We start from the raw sequence: 12,997 nt of genomic DNA on the forward strand, positions 1-12,997 counted from the left end.
AACCCTTCTTCTTCCTGAAAACATTCAATCGGCTTTTTTAATTATTCGGTGATTTATGTTTGTGAAAATTAAAAACAATTTTATGGTAGAAATAGCAAGCCTAATTGTATTGTTTCTTCGGAGAACAAAGTTTAAATGTGGAAAAATTCTTTTTGGGTCATTTTCTTTTTTATTTTAAATAAAATACAATATTTTGCTTCCTTTTTTCTTGGCGGACAAACTGTTCTGCTTTGGAAAGTCAGCTGATTGCTTGCTGGTTTTTGCTGGGAAGGTGTCTGTTTACTTTTTACGATTTTCTTGCAAAAGAGAATAAAAACTCCCAACTCTCTATTGATATTTTGAACTGAAATAACGAAAACATCTAATGTTGGGAATATCGATTGTTTGCCAGCTCTAGTCAAGGTGACAGCGATGATTATTTCATCGGCGTCGGTTGAAACTTTAAATAATAAGTGGTGACGGCGCGCCGGCGGCTGAAAATTGACTCGCTTCCGTCTCTGTGGTCCAAAAAAGTGTATAAAGCATCTCGGTCGCTATGTTGTGTATTGAAATAAAAAATATTTTTCTTCATTAATACAATGAAATGTTTACAATCAGTATATTAAGTTAAAAAATACTGACGCAAATTTTACTCCATATTTGAAATATAGTTTCGATAGCAAAATGATGGCAATGGAAGCCTGTTCACGCCGGATTATTGGCTTTCTGAGCATAACAATTGTGATTTATTTATGTGTTTTTGTGATTGGTTGTGAATGTAGACCATCAAATGCTGAAGGTAATGTATTGCACGCTTTTTGTGTCATAATTCATATTCCTTAAGGAAAATATCCTTTGCTTTAGGATTTGGCAAATCATAAAGTTAACGCCCGTTGTCTATTATAGTTTGTTTATACTGTTTATGTCATACATGTAAATGGTGGGTATACACACTAAGAAAAAATACTAATACATCCATATCCTAGGCAATATATTCCCAGTTGTTCGGGTAACTAGGGAATAACTAGCAATTTTGCTGGCTACTGGTAAACACCCCTAGTTACCGCCCAATCTACTCGCAATGTTATAGACTGGTGAATTTAACATGGGGATGTCATAGGAGGGGGTCTATTGCCCCCTCACTGCATTACCAGTAACCAGGCAATTCGATAGTCTTGGAAAGTCAATTGTCCCTTCATTGCATTACCAGTAACCAGCATTTCGATAGTATTGGAAAGTCAATTGTCCCTTCATTGCATTACCAGTAACCAGGTAATTGGATAGTCTTGGGAAACTCAATTGTCCCTTCATTGCATTATCAGTAACCAGTTAAATCGATAGTTAGAAATGATAGCCAAAATCACTAGTATGTTTTGATCAGCTATATGTGTAAATGCTTAACGTGTAAAGGATATTATATCAGTTTAACAAATATAATTATAACAGTTAATCTGTATATGCGCTAACCACGCTTTATTTAATTACATGACGTGTATATACATACATACATATATCACAAAGGACAATTTAATGTTAATCTTTTGATTCTTGTTATTGAAACTTGTGTGTGAATCCATGAACTAGAACTGTATATTTGGTCCTGGGAATGTTCATCTCAAATGTCCTTCAGATAATTCAGAAGTACCTGAAATAAAATGTACAAAATGTAATGAGATAATAAAAAAAATCTATTGTCCCAAAAATATCGGTACTTACCAAATATTCTTCTGTTCTTCACGTTTGTTGTATCTTCATTTAACAACAACTTTTTGCACATCAACGCATCAAAATACGTCTTTTATAAATTCAGAAAAAATAAATTAAATTAAATTGACATTTTTCCTATTTTGTTTTCAAAAAGAGAAATAATAATTTTGGAAAGAGATTACAAGAGAAAAACATTGTTGATTACACTATCCATCGGTAGTTTATAAAATTGTCAATATGTTACACTCCGCATTACCAGTAACTAGTGAATTGACATGGTAGGCAGGGAAGCCCATTTCCAGTGACAAAAGCAGGCTATAGGCTATTTTGTGTGTCATCTTTGGGTGTAAAGTAACTAGGATCAATGAGTAACTAGTTGCATAACTATGTCAATGTAGACACTTGCTATTTCTTGAACAACTGGGTTGTGTTTGATACAATAAACGCAGACCACGCAGACCGAAATTGCAGTTTACAGCTGTTTTTGGATATGTTGAACAAAATTTTGCCGGCTAAATCGTTCAATTTTCAGTTCAATTTCAACTGACACGAAATGTGCATAGTGCTTTTAACATATGCAATTACTCTGTTTAAATTGCCCAGCCCACTGGATGTCAGATGAATGAAATTGAGGCATATCTTTCCTTCAGCTACCGTTCTCGGAAAAAATTTCAAATTTCGATGATATATTATTTTCTTCGATAATCCGGACACTCGCTAATTCGAACACTAGAGTTTTTAACTTTTCTTACCTCGGGGCATCAATATTTTTCCTATCTTGAACATTAGATTCTTATTTATTTCATTGAAGTTCTTGTTCTTAGTAATAGTTGGTGCATAAATAAGAAATATTAAGTTTTTCAAAATTGTCGGCCCAAATCTCGTCTTTCTGGCTAACCACTGTTGAATCAGTTATAAAGTCAATATATAGGGCTAACTGTGATAAGCAACAATATTTTCAACCTAGTGTTGAATAGCCTAGTTCCCTTAAAAATCGATGTTGCGTGTTTTTTTCTCTAAATGAATTAGTCATCCGGTTAGTGAGAAAGCCCCTTGGAGCATGTAATATTTTCATAGAAATGTTAAAAGTATTTAAAGCGTTGGGCTTAATAGCTTAGGGCATAAGTTGAGTTTAGGCCCTAAACTTTAGGGCCCGGCTTAGTTTTTATTAGGATTTAAAACTGAACGAGGAAACGAAACAGAAATTTCAAAAAGTTATTAAAAAATTCGTATTGCTCCCTTTATTTGAAATTCAAAATCACCGGATGTTGTTGTTGTTACAGTGTTTATTATTATGTTTGTATGTTCGTTCTTCTGTTCAATCTCCAGTTCCAGGAAAGTGGCTGCTTCGATGGGATGTAGCCAGAGATCCATTGGAGTTAGATGAATAGATTTGGCGGGGCAGTTGAAAAGGTGTTTTGTGTCGCGCGGGCCCATGCCGCATACTGGGCAGATGTCTTGCACGGCGCGATCGATTTCCGCCCAATAAGAATTTAGGCAACTGCAATACACTGGGGATATTGAGCCAAAATTACTCTGGTTTGTCGTGGCAGCTGACCCTCCTCAGGTCTTTATTCCGAGGTCTTTATTCACACTATGTTTGCTTATGGCCTTAGCAACTGTATCCGAGTGAATACTATTTAAACCTGCTTATGCCTGTTGATCTAGGGGTTCTCTCCTATATTGTTGGATCTCCCTCTCTAGAGCATAAATAATTGCAATTTAATATTAATCGGTCCTAGGGCTTAAAATTGTATTCTATGAAAGAAATAAATAAATAAATATCCTTCCTGATATGCCTGAATGTGTCGGGCCTAGCCAGCAGATGGTGATTGGAATGGCTCTCACGGTAACACCCAAGCAAGTACTGCAACGAAAGCATCTCATTGTTGTTGTAACAGTGTATTATTGTGTTTGTACGGTCGTTCTTCTGTTCAATCTGGCTCTGGGTCTATGTCCAGTTCTAGGAAAATGGCTGCTTCGATGGGATGTAGCCACAGAACAACTGGAGTTAGATGAGTATGTTTGGCAGGGCAGTTGAAAATGTGATTCGTGGCGTGCGGGCCCATACCGCATACTGGACAGATGTCTTGCACGGCGCGATCGATTTCCGCCCAATAAGAACTTAGGCGACTGCAATATCCCGAGCGTAGTTTATTTGCTTATGGCCATAGCAACTGCGTGCGTGTGAATGCTATTCAAACCTGCTTGTTGATCTAGGGGTTCTCTCCTGTATCGTTGGACCTCTCCCTCTAGAGCGTGGATATCCCTCCTGATGTGCCTGAACGTGTCGCGCCTACCCACCAGATGGTGATTGGGATAGCTCTCACGGTAACACCCAAGCAAGTACTGCAACGAAAACATCTCATTGTGTTGCCTCCTCATGTAGATGGTTCACTGAAGTCTTGAGGAGGCACCCTGTTGCTGTTCTCAGGGCGGCATTCTGACAGGTTTGAATCTTTTTCCAATTCGTATCACATAATCTGTGGGAACCAAACTGGAGCCGCATAGCTTACCACAGACCGATCTATCGCGTTGTATGTAGACAACAAAGGTTTCTTTATCTGCACCCCATGTGCTGCCGGCTAGGGACTTGAGGACCTTGTTCCTTCTTTTCAGCTTGTCGCAGATAGTTGTGGCGTGTGCGCAAGACTTGAATGTTACCTACCTGCTACCATCGACCACGACATTCAACTCTCTTCCAAACTGCGCTATCCATGTGGTGAACAGAGTGGCTGTAGATTTTGTGGCGGAAATCTGCATATTCCTCGCGTGGAAAATGTAGTAAGATCGGTTAAATAGGAATTCAGTCTCTCACAGATGTCATCAGGGAAGGTACCTAACGCCAGAACACAAATACTCAGGAAATTTCACCTAAATTACGCTGGAGGATTATAAGAAGTAAATTTGGTAGCCAGGAACGCTTGCTCCTAGTCTTAAAATGGTCGCAAGCCGTGGCATTTGCTAATATCAATTAGTTTACCTTAGATATCAGGTTATTTATTTATTTTATTTTTTATTTTATTTATTTGCTTTGCAATTGAAGCCAATTTTGAGGCCAATTTATATAATTACAAAGAATCCACCTAAATATCATAGCTACTCTAAAAACAATTTCATATATATAATTCATCTTAAATCTAGAAATTGGTAAACGTTCGTTGTTAATGATTTAAACTTATAAACGGTAATCCGAACAATTCGATAATTCGGACACCACCGAAACATGTGTCCGCATTATCGAGATTATACTGTACTTCCCGAAATATGGCCATCTGAAGTTCCGAAATTTTCCTTGTTTAAAGGCCGGCTACTTAGAAAAAAATTAAAAGATATTTTGTTCTCGTGCCCGAGATTTGCACCTGCCCACAGGAGAAAGCTACTTTGAAAAACAATTTAACAAATATTTCTAAGAGAGCGGTAGATAAAGGAAAGAAGATCCCTGGGGAATACCGTATTTTTACCACAGGCTGCCCTTGTTATTCTGATTCCGACGATATGCAGTTTGGACTAAAGTTTAGATCAGGGTTTCAGAGTCGGTGTCGGATTCGGAGTCGAGCAATTTTGCTGGAGTCGGAGTCTAAGAGTCGGGGTCGAGCAATTTTGCTGGAGTCGGAGTCGAAAAAAATAACTCGACTCCGGCTCCGGGCAAATTGTTTTATTAGTTTTCGAGCTAGAATTGGCACCGAAAATGCTTTAATAAAAACAGGTTTTCGTATACGGACTTAAAACTTCGTAATATTTTTCTCTTTCAGATGAAAAAAAACTGCCAAAAAGTTACGTAGTTTTCTCGAAAAAAAAAAATCGTGAAAAATGCATTTTTTGAGCTTTAGAACTGGGGTTCTCATTTTAAGGCCAAGCACACTAAAATGTTGGCTTACATCCAGTTAGAAACTTGGTCATGATATGCTTATAATTTTGATTGCATGTAGTCCTTATGATTTGTATTGCCCCTTCATTTTCACATATTTTGAAAGCATAAAGATTTTCTCACGCGGAAGAATTCCGTCCAGAATATACTCGTGCAAAAAAAGGAAAACCGTCAAAACCTTTCTATCTTTGCTATTTTTCAATGTAATATTTGGCAGATACAATATTGATATCTTCGAATGTATTCCAAGGAATGTCCTTTCCAATGAATATGCAAGGAAAGCTCACACATTAGCCTATATAGGCCAAAATATAGGATCAAGTTAAAAATTTGTTTCATTTTAGTGATATAGGAATTCACACTCGGAGTCGACCCGGAGTCGTGAAAAAGACTCGTCTGGAGTCGGAGTCGAGGTATTTTTGGTTTAGATACACCTTAAAATTCTCGCGTTCATGGGAATGCAAACATTTTTGGCTTATTTTTCCTTTAACTTGGGGTTATACACGACAGTTTTCAGGGTTGGTACATTGAAAAATTAGGAATCCACCGAAGTCCCATTATTATACAAAAAAAAAAAAAAGAAAACTAAATATATCGTAAAGATATTATATTCACTACATTACAACACTGGGTTTCTTTTTTATTTAGTTAGGTTTAGGTTAGGTTTGGAGATGTACAGTCACTAATTTGCGACTGCGTCACTAGGAGACCTTCCGGTCCATTGTGATCATACGGGGGAAATACGAGGACAGTACTGTAAAGAAAAGAAATGTTATAAGGCTTCCTATGTATTGATATTTATAATAAAATGAAAATGAAATGAAGTAATTGAGCAAAAAATGTTAAAAAGACAAATAGTTTTAAGGGAGAAATAGTTGGGTGGTGATGGTTGGAAGAAAATTAGAAATACGGTTCACGTGTTCTTTATTTTCGTTTGTCAACATAACAAAGCTTTTAACTAACAACCTGTATGTTTGTTTATGTGTGTATGCATATACAAGCAATCATGTATCTTAATCACTCAAAGATAAATAGATGAGAATGAGAGTAAATGAGAGTTGTAACTGCATACAGTAATTTAATATACTAAATATTAAGAAGATCACATACTGTATATTAGGATGGATCGTACTAAAATATGTATTAGGGTGGAACGTAAACACAAATACTCTATACTGATATTCGTCATTGCTCTAACTTTAGCTTTACTCAGGTTCAACAGAGAATTCGTTCTTTTGACTGACATAAGAGACCAAATGGATCTTGGCACAATGCACCTAGGTTCATTATGCCATAATTCACTGGCTCTTTCGTCAGAGAACGTTTCAATACTTTGGAAAAAGTGACAAATGGGTGGTTTGATGATGTCAGCGATTGCTAGATCTGTAGACTGCGATACTCTCCTAGCTAATTTGTCTGCTCTTTCATTACCCATATAGTCGTAGTGTCTTGGTACCCAGCATAGTCGATAGCTGTTAGTTAGCGTTCCCAAGGCTGTTCTACACTTAAGGAAAAATGTATTTTTAAGACAGTTCATTGAGATAGGTAATTAATCTTTTTTTTGAAAGTTTGTTGAGAAATAGAAAACGTTTTCATATTAGGGGGCAACGTGTTCCACAATCTAGCAAGTCGGATAGAAAAGGAATTCTCGAAAATACTAGTGGTAAAGTAATTTATTTGAACTTGAGAGTTCCTAGAAGACGATAGAGACTGGAAAAATGGCAGGAGATATGAAGGTTGTCCATGTTTAATTAAATTAAAAAAGAAACAGAGGCATCGCATTTCAAGGAACCGTTCAAACGATGTGCCTAAAAACAGAAAGGAAAACTGAGAATAATTATTTCTGCAGCGTCTACCATACACAAATTTTAATATTTTATGATAGCAGGATATAAGTTTGTCGATATTATTCCTGGTGGTACCCACTATTACCTCAACCCCATAAAGCATATGAGGCATAAGCAACGCATGCGCTAACATATACTTAATTTGTGTAGGCAAAATAACATTAAGACTTTAGAGCTTTTTTAGAATTAAATTCAATTTTGAGCAAATGTGAGAAGAGAACCAAAGACCATTGTCGAGGGTGAACCCAAGAGAAGAAAACAAATTGGAGGAATTAATAACATTATTTTGAACAGATGTACTGTATGTATCGTAATTACGCGAGTTATTGAAGGCCATAAATTTAGTTTTATTAATGTTAATGGTTAACATATTGGTGGTTGCCCACTCACAGATGCGACCGATATCTCCATCTAGCTCAGATAAACAATCATTAACAGTACCAGAACACGTATAATATATTTGAAGATCGTCTGCATAAATCGCTATATCAGCATTTTTGACAGAATGACACACATCATTCACATACAACATAAACAGTAATGGGCCCAGAATAGATCCCTGTGGAACCCCTGCACGTATTGGACAAAATCCCGACCGACGGTCATTGTTGTTGTTGTAACAGTGTTTTTGTTATGTTTATATGTTCGTTCCTCTGTTCAATCTGGCTCTGGGTCTATCTCCAGTTCCAGAAACGTGGCTGCTTCGATGGGATGTAGCCACAGATCCACTGGAGTTTGATGGGTAGGTTTGGCGGGGCAGTTAAAAAGGTGTTGTGTGTCGTGCGGGCCCATGCCGCATACTGGGCATATGTCTTGCACGGCGCGATCGATTTCCACCCAATACGAATTTAGGCGACTGCAATATCCCGAGCGTAGTTGAGCCAAAACTACTCTGGTTTGTCGTGGCAGCTGACGCTCCTCAGCTGCAATAGATGGATGATGTACTCCGAGTACTTTATTCACACTATAATTGCTTAAGGCCTTGGCAACTGCGTCCGTGTGAATGCTATTCAATCCTGCTTGATATGCTTGTTGATCTAGGGGTTCTCTCCTGTATCGTTGGACCTCTCCCTCTAGAGCATGGATATCCTTCCTGATCTCCCTGAATGGGCCGGGCCTACCCACAAGATGGTGATTGGGATGGCTCACACGATAACATTCAATCAGGTACTGCAACGAAAGCATCTCATTGTGTTGCTTTACAGGAAGAATTGTTGCCTCCTCATGTAGATGGTCCACTGAAGATTTGAGGAGGCACCCTGTCGCTGTTCTCAGGGCGGCATTCTGGCAAGTTTGAATTTTTATTCTTTTTCGAATCACACAATCTCGGGGACCAGACTGGAGCCGCATAGCTTACCACAGACCGACCTATCGCGTTATACGTGGCCAACAAGGTTTCTTTATCTGCACCCCAAGTGCCTTGAGGACCTTGTTCCTTCTTTTCAACTTGTCGCAGATAGCTGTGGCGTGTGCGCACGACGTGAATGTAGTGTCGAATGTGACCCCTAAAATTTTAGGGCAGTTTGTGGTCGGAATTCTGCTACCGTCGACCACGACATTCGACTCACGTCCAAACTGCGCTGTCCATGTGGTGAACAGAGTGGCTGTAGATTTTGTGGCGGAAATCTGCATATTCCTCGAATGGAACAAGGTGGTAAGATCGGTTAAATAGTTGTTCAGTCTCTCACAGATGTCATCAGGATAGGCACCCGACGCCAGGATCGTGCAATCATCCGCATACGTCACGATCTCAATGCCGTCTGGAGGGGGTGGAATACAGGAGAGGTAGAGGTTAAACAGTTCCGGAGATATCACCCCACCTTGGGGAACTCCCTGTTTCACTCTACGGGGTTTGGACTTCTTATTCCTGAATTCCACGTACGACTGGCGTCCACACATATAGTTGACTATCCAACGTTTCAAGCACAATGTCCTCAAACAGCGTGGAGTGCCTGACTGTATCAAAGGCTTTTGATAAGTCAAGCGCCACCATCACTGTTCTATCGCACGGCCGTCTCTAGTTGAGTCCTTTACAAATATATGTGGTAATGGCGTGCAGCGCTGTTGTCGTGCTGTGCTGCTTGCGGAATCCATGCTGATGATCGGCAACTTGATAGCTATTTCTGATACTGGGGAAGAGCAAGGCCTCAAGTGTCTTTGCTACGGGCGACAAAAGCGAAATCGGTCTGTACGATTCACTTTTGCTGGCATCCTTGCCTGGCTTCCGTAGTGGGACCACCCTGCCCATTTTCCAGACTTCGGGAACAACGAGGGTGGCTAGCGACAAGTTGAAGACTTTGGTGAGATACTCGACTCCCGGCTCACCCAGCTGCTTCAACATTACCATGGAGATTCCATCAGGGCCCAACGCTTTTGATGATTTATCGTTCCTGATGGCATTGGCAACATCATCCATTGTAAATTGTGGTGGTTCATCCTCGGCAGGAAGAGATCTGATGGGACGTAATACTCTTCTCTTCGCCCTGTCACTCTCGGGATTCTCGACAAATTGTCGATTGAAATTACTTGCGCACCTCTTCGGGTCAGTCAACGTAACGTCGCCATACGTGACTGAGGTCCTATCTTCCCTTCTTCCAGGGTTCGAGAGTGACTTAACCGTTGTCCACAATTCACCTATACCGGCTCCAATGTTGCAGCTCTTCAGAAGATTTAACCGACGATCATTAGACTGCACATATTGAGTGCGTTCAGAAAGGAACGATAAGAAGAGTTTGCAAGTTGAGCTGGACACATTAAATTGATGGTAAAGTTTAGAGCAAAGTACGGCGTGATCAACGGAGTCAAATGCCTTACTTAGATCCAGAGAAGCTAGTATTGTAGGATTTTAGCGAAAATTTCTTATGTGGCAATGATGTAAACCTTATTTTACACTTATATTATTGATTAAATAATCTTCATTACCACTTTTTAATTAAAATGACGTAAGACTTCTTGGCTAATTTTCCCTTGTTTTCAGAACTTTTTTGACAATATATCAGAGTTAATATATGTTCAAACCATAGATATCGCTCCTGTTCAACAAAAGGGTAGTAACTCAAAATTTTGAAATTTTCACTTTTCATCAAAAAAAGATACATAATAATCAACTCCACATACTGTAAAAACTCCCATTGTTTTGTCTACTCTTTCTTCAAAAAATACCGATACGTACATTGTCATCTCTTCAGAATAACTATTCTGTATCGACAAAAGAGACTTATTTCAAGTTGCGCCTGCATGTTTCAGGCATTAACATCGCGATTTTTCAGCAAAAGAGTAGTATTTTGAATTGTTACCTCTTTATGTTATCAATCGCCGCCCATTTTTTCAGTTAAAGGGACACAAGTCGAAATAATTTCTCTACTAAAACAAACATTTGTTTCAACAAAATGGTAGTAACTCGAAAAATAGTTAGAAATATGACCAAATACTTAATGAAATAAAAAGAAATCCAGTGCTGTAGTGTAGTAAAGAAGATATCTTTACGATGGCATTGTTTTTTGGTGTATTATACCATTAACATTAACATAAATCGTTTTTTGTCTCTACTGAAAAGTAGAAAATTTTGAGTTACTACCCTTTTGTTGAACAGGTGCGATATATTAATAATCGCATATACTTTTGGGTGTATCATTTATCAAATAACTCACAACTACAATGACTGTTATGTAATTCAGTGATATCACTTCGGTAAGACCAAGAGAAAGAGTATACCATCGGAAAACCTTTGAAATATCTTAACCTTTCATTTGTTTCCTACTTCACAAAATCATGGTTTCAATTTTCCACTCCAATTTTATTGAGTAATTTATGGAAGGAAAATGGGATTGGCAGAGAATTGATTTATGCAGAGGGAACGTTCGGATATCATGGCATTATCCACTAGTATTTTTTATATTTGCAGGTAGATTTAGGAGTTATATAAATAAAGGAAAAATTCCGAGACACGTGTCTTTCTTTTGTCTTTTATCACGCTGCGGTGTCAGAATATGGTCAGTTTTTGAACTTCAATTTCGGAAATTCAGGTGTCCAATCGTTGTTGTTGTTGTAGCAGCATAGAAACCTACGTGAAGCACAGGTTTCATGCTGGGTTGGTAGCCGCTGGCCGAAAGAACCCGCTGCCGTGGGATTGGGTGTCCAAACGTTGTTACTGTTACTGTCATTGAAGTTATTCCCTAAAGATATTTTGGTGTCCAATCGTAGATCTTATCACAAAGAATGTCTGAAGGCCGATAGTGGTTTTCTTGATAGAGAACTAATTCTGAACAATAGCGAGTCTATACATGATGAAATTCCAGCACCCAATCGTGGTTATGTAATCATAAATTCTGTCGCTCAATCGTGCATCTGTCAATAGACTATTTTGGCGTCCAATCGTCGGACTTCTCTTATAGAAATTCTTGTTTCCTATCGTGGATTTTCTCATCAATTGATCAGGAACCAAGAAAACTCTTGTCTTGTCAGTCTTGAATACTATTAAAATGAAATTCTGGCGCCCAGAATTTTAGCTAAAATCCATGGACACAATTTTTCCACAATATACATTTTTTATACTCTCAGCCTTTAGTCAAAATGTGCCTTATCGAAATAATGGATTTAGGGTTGGAAGAAATCTGTTTCAGAAAATTTGGAGTCGACTTAGCTATGTTCGTCCGTCTGGGTGGCTGCCTGGAGAACACGATAATTTTCGAACAGATCAACCGATTCGATCCACTCTTTAGATAACCTTCCACAGAGTATTTGAAAATTGTTCAGAGAAGTACAGTTTAAGACCTCTCTGGATAATTAGTAAATATACCTGTGTAAGCTTAAGACCTCAGTAGTCTTGGCTTCAATTCCTTTATGCTTATAATTTAGTTATAAGTAAAATATGAAATAAATAAATTAATAAATAAAAATACCTCTCTGGAAAGGGTTTGCTTTTTGCAACAATTGTTCTCGGGGCCCCTATTACTACAATACAAGTTTTTTCAGGGACATGCCCATACTTCCAGAGAAAATGGCCCGAAAGCTGTAAGGCAGAGTGAGGCAGAGAAAATTGTTGGGTCTCTCTGGTGCTCTCAATGAGCGTAAATTTGTTGTTGTTCACAACCTGTTAGCATCTACACAGGCTGTGAGCGATAACAAATTTACGCTCACTTAGAGCACATGGGCTCTCTTGTGAGTCACAATGCCTACCTTTGCTGTAAGGAACACCTACGGCCCCATCGTGTGTAGTGGCTGGTGCGCACGACAACTTTTGAACCGGACGCTGCGTTGATCCAAACATTGTTTATAGCAATATTTCTGCGAGCCTTATATAAAGTTCGTAGATGGTGATTTTCGTTCTACTCCTTCTGGAATTTCCCAACCAAATTCAAGAATTTTAGCTACAGTGGTATGTGCGATTTTTCTTGAACGGAGCAACAGATTTGTTCTAAACTTTGGTTTTAGTAATATTTTGTCCAAACATAGTTTTAGCTCGAAAATGGATACATCCCAACTTTACTTCCCTTCAAAATATTTGTTTAATGCAGTTTAAGGTCGGTATTCTTTGTGTTTAGAGCGGTATTATGTTTTTCGTGGGCAACTCTATATTTTTTTTTTTCTTGAA

The 12,997-nt window shown here is 38.5% G+C and overlaps 1 protein-coding gene across 2 annotated transcripts in view; it reads left to right on the forward strand.

Annotated features, from left to right (window-relative positions):
* The first annotated feature begins 448 nt into the window (after positions 1 to 448).
* Positions 449 to 12,997, forward strand: part of Ptp69D (Protein tyrosine phosphatase 69D) — a 384,912-nt gene continuing 372,363 nt past the window's right edge. The window contains exon 1 of one of the 2 annotated variants that reach the window (XM_073981639.1): positions 449 to 778. In XM_073981639.1, coding sequence (XP_073837740.1) covers positions 664 to 778 — 115 coding nt within the window. In that variant the 5' untranslated portion in view covers positions 449 to 663. The remainder of the gene's footprint in view (positions 779 to 12,997) is intronic. The other variant, XR_012412347.1, reaches the window with a different exon arrangement.

This window comes from Musca autumnalis, unplaced genomic scaffold, assembly GCF_047663935.1.
Source record: "Musca autumnalis isolate F117 unplaced genomic scaffold, ASM4766393v1 scaffold_4, whole genome shotgun sequence".
Lineage (NCBI taxonomy): Eukaryota > Metazoa > Arthropoda > Insecta > Diptera > Muscidae > Musca > Musca autumnalis.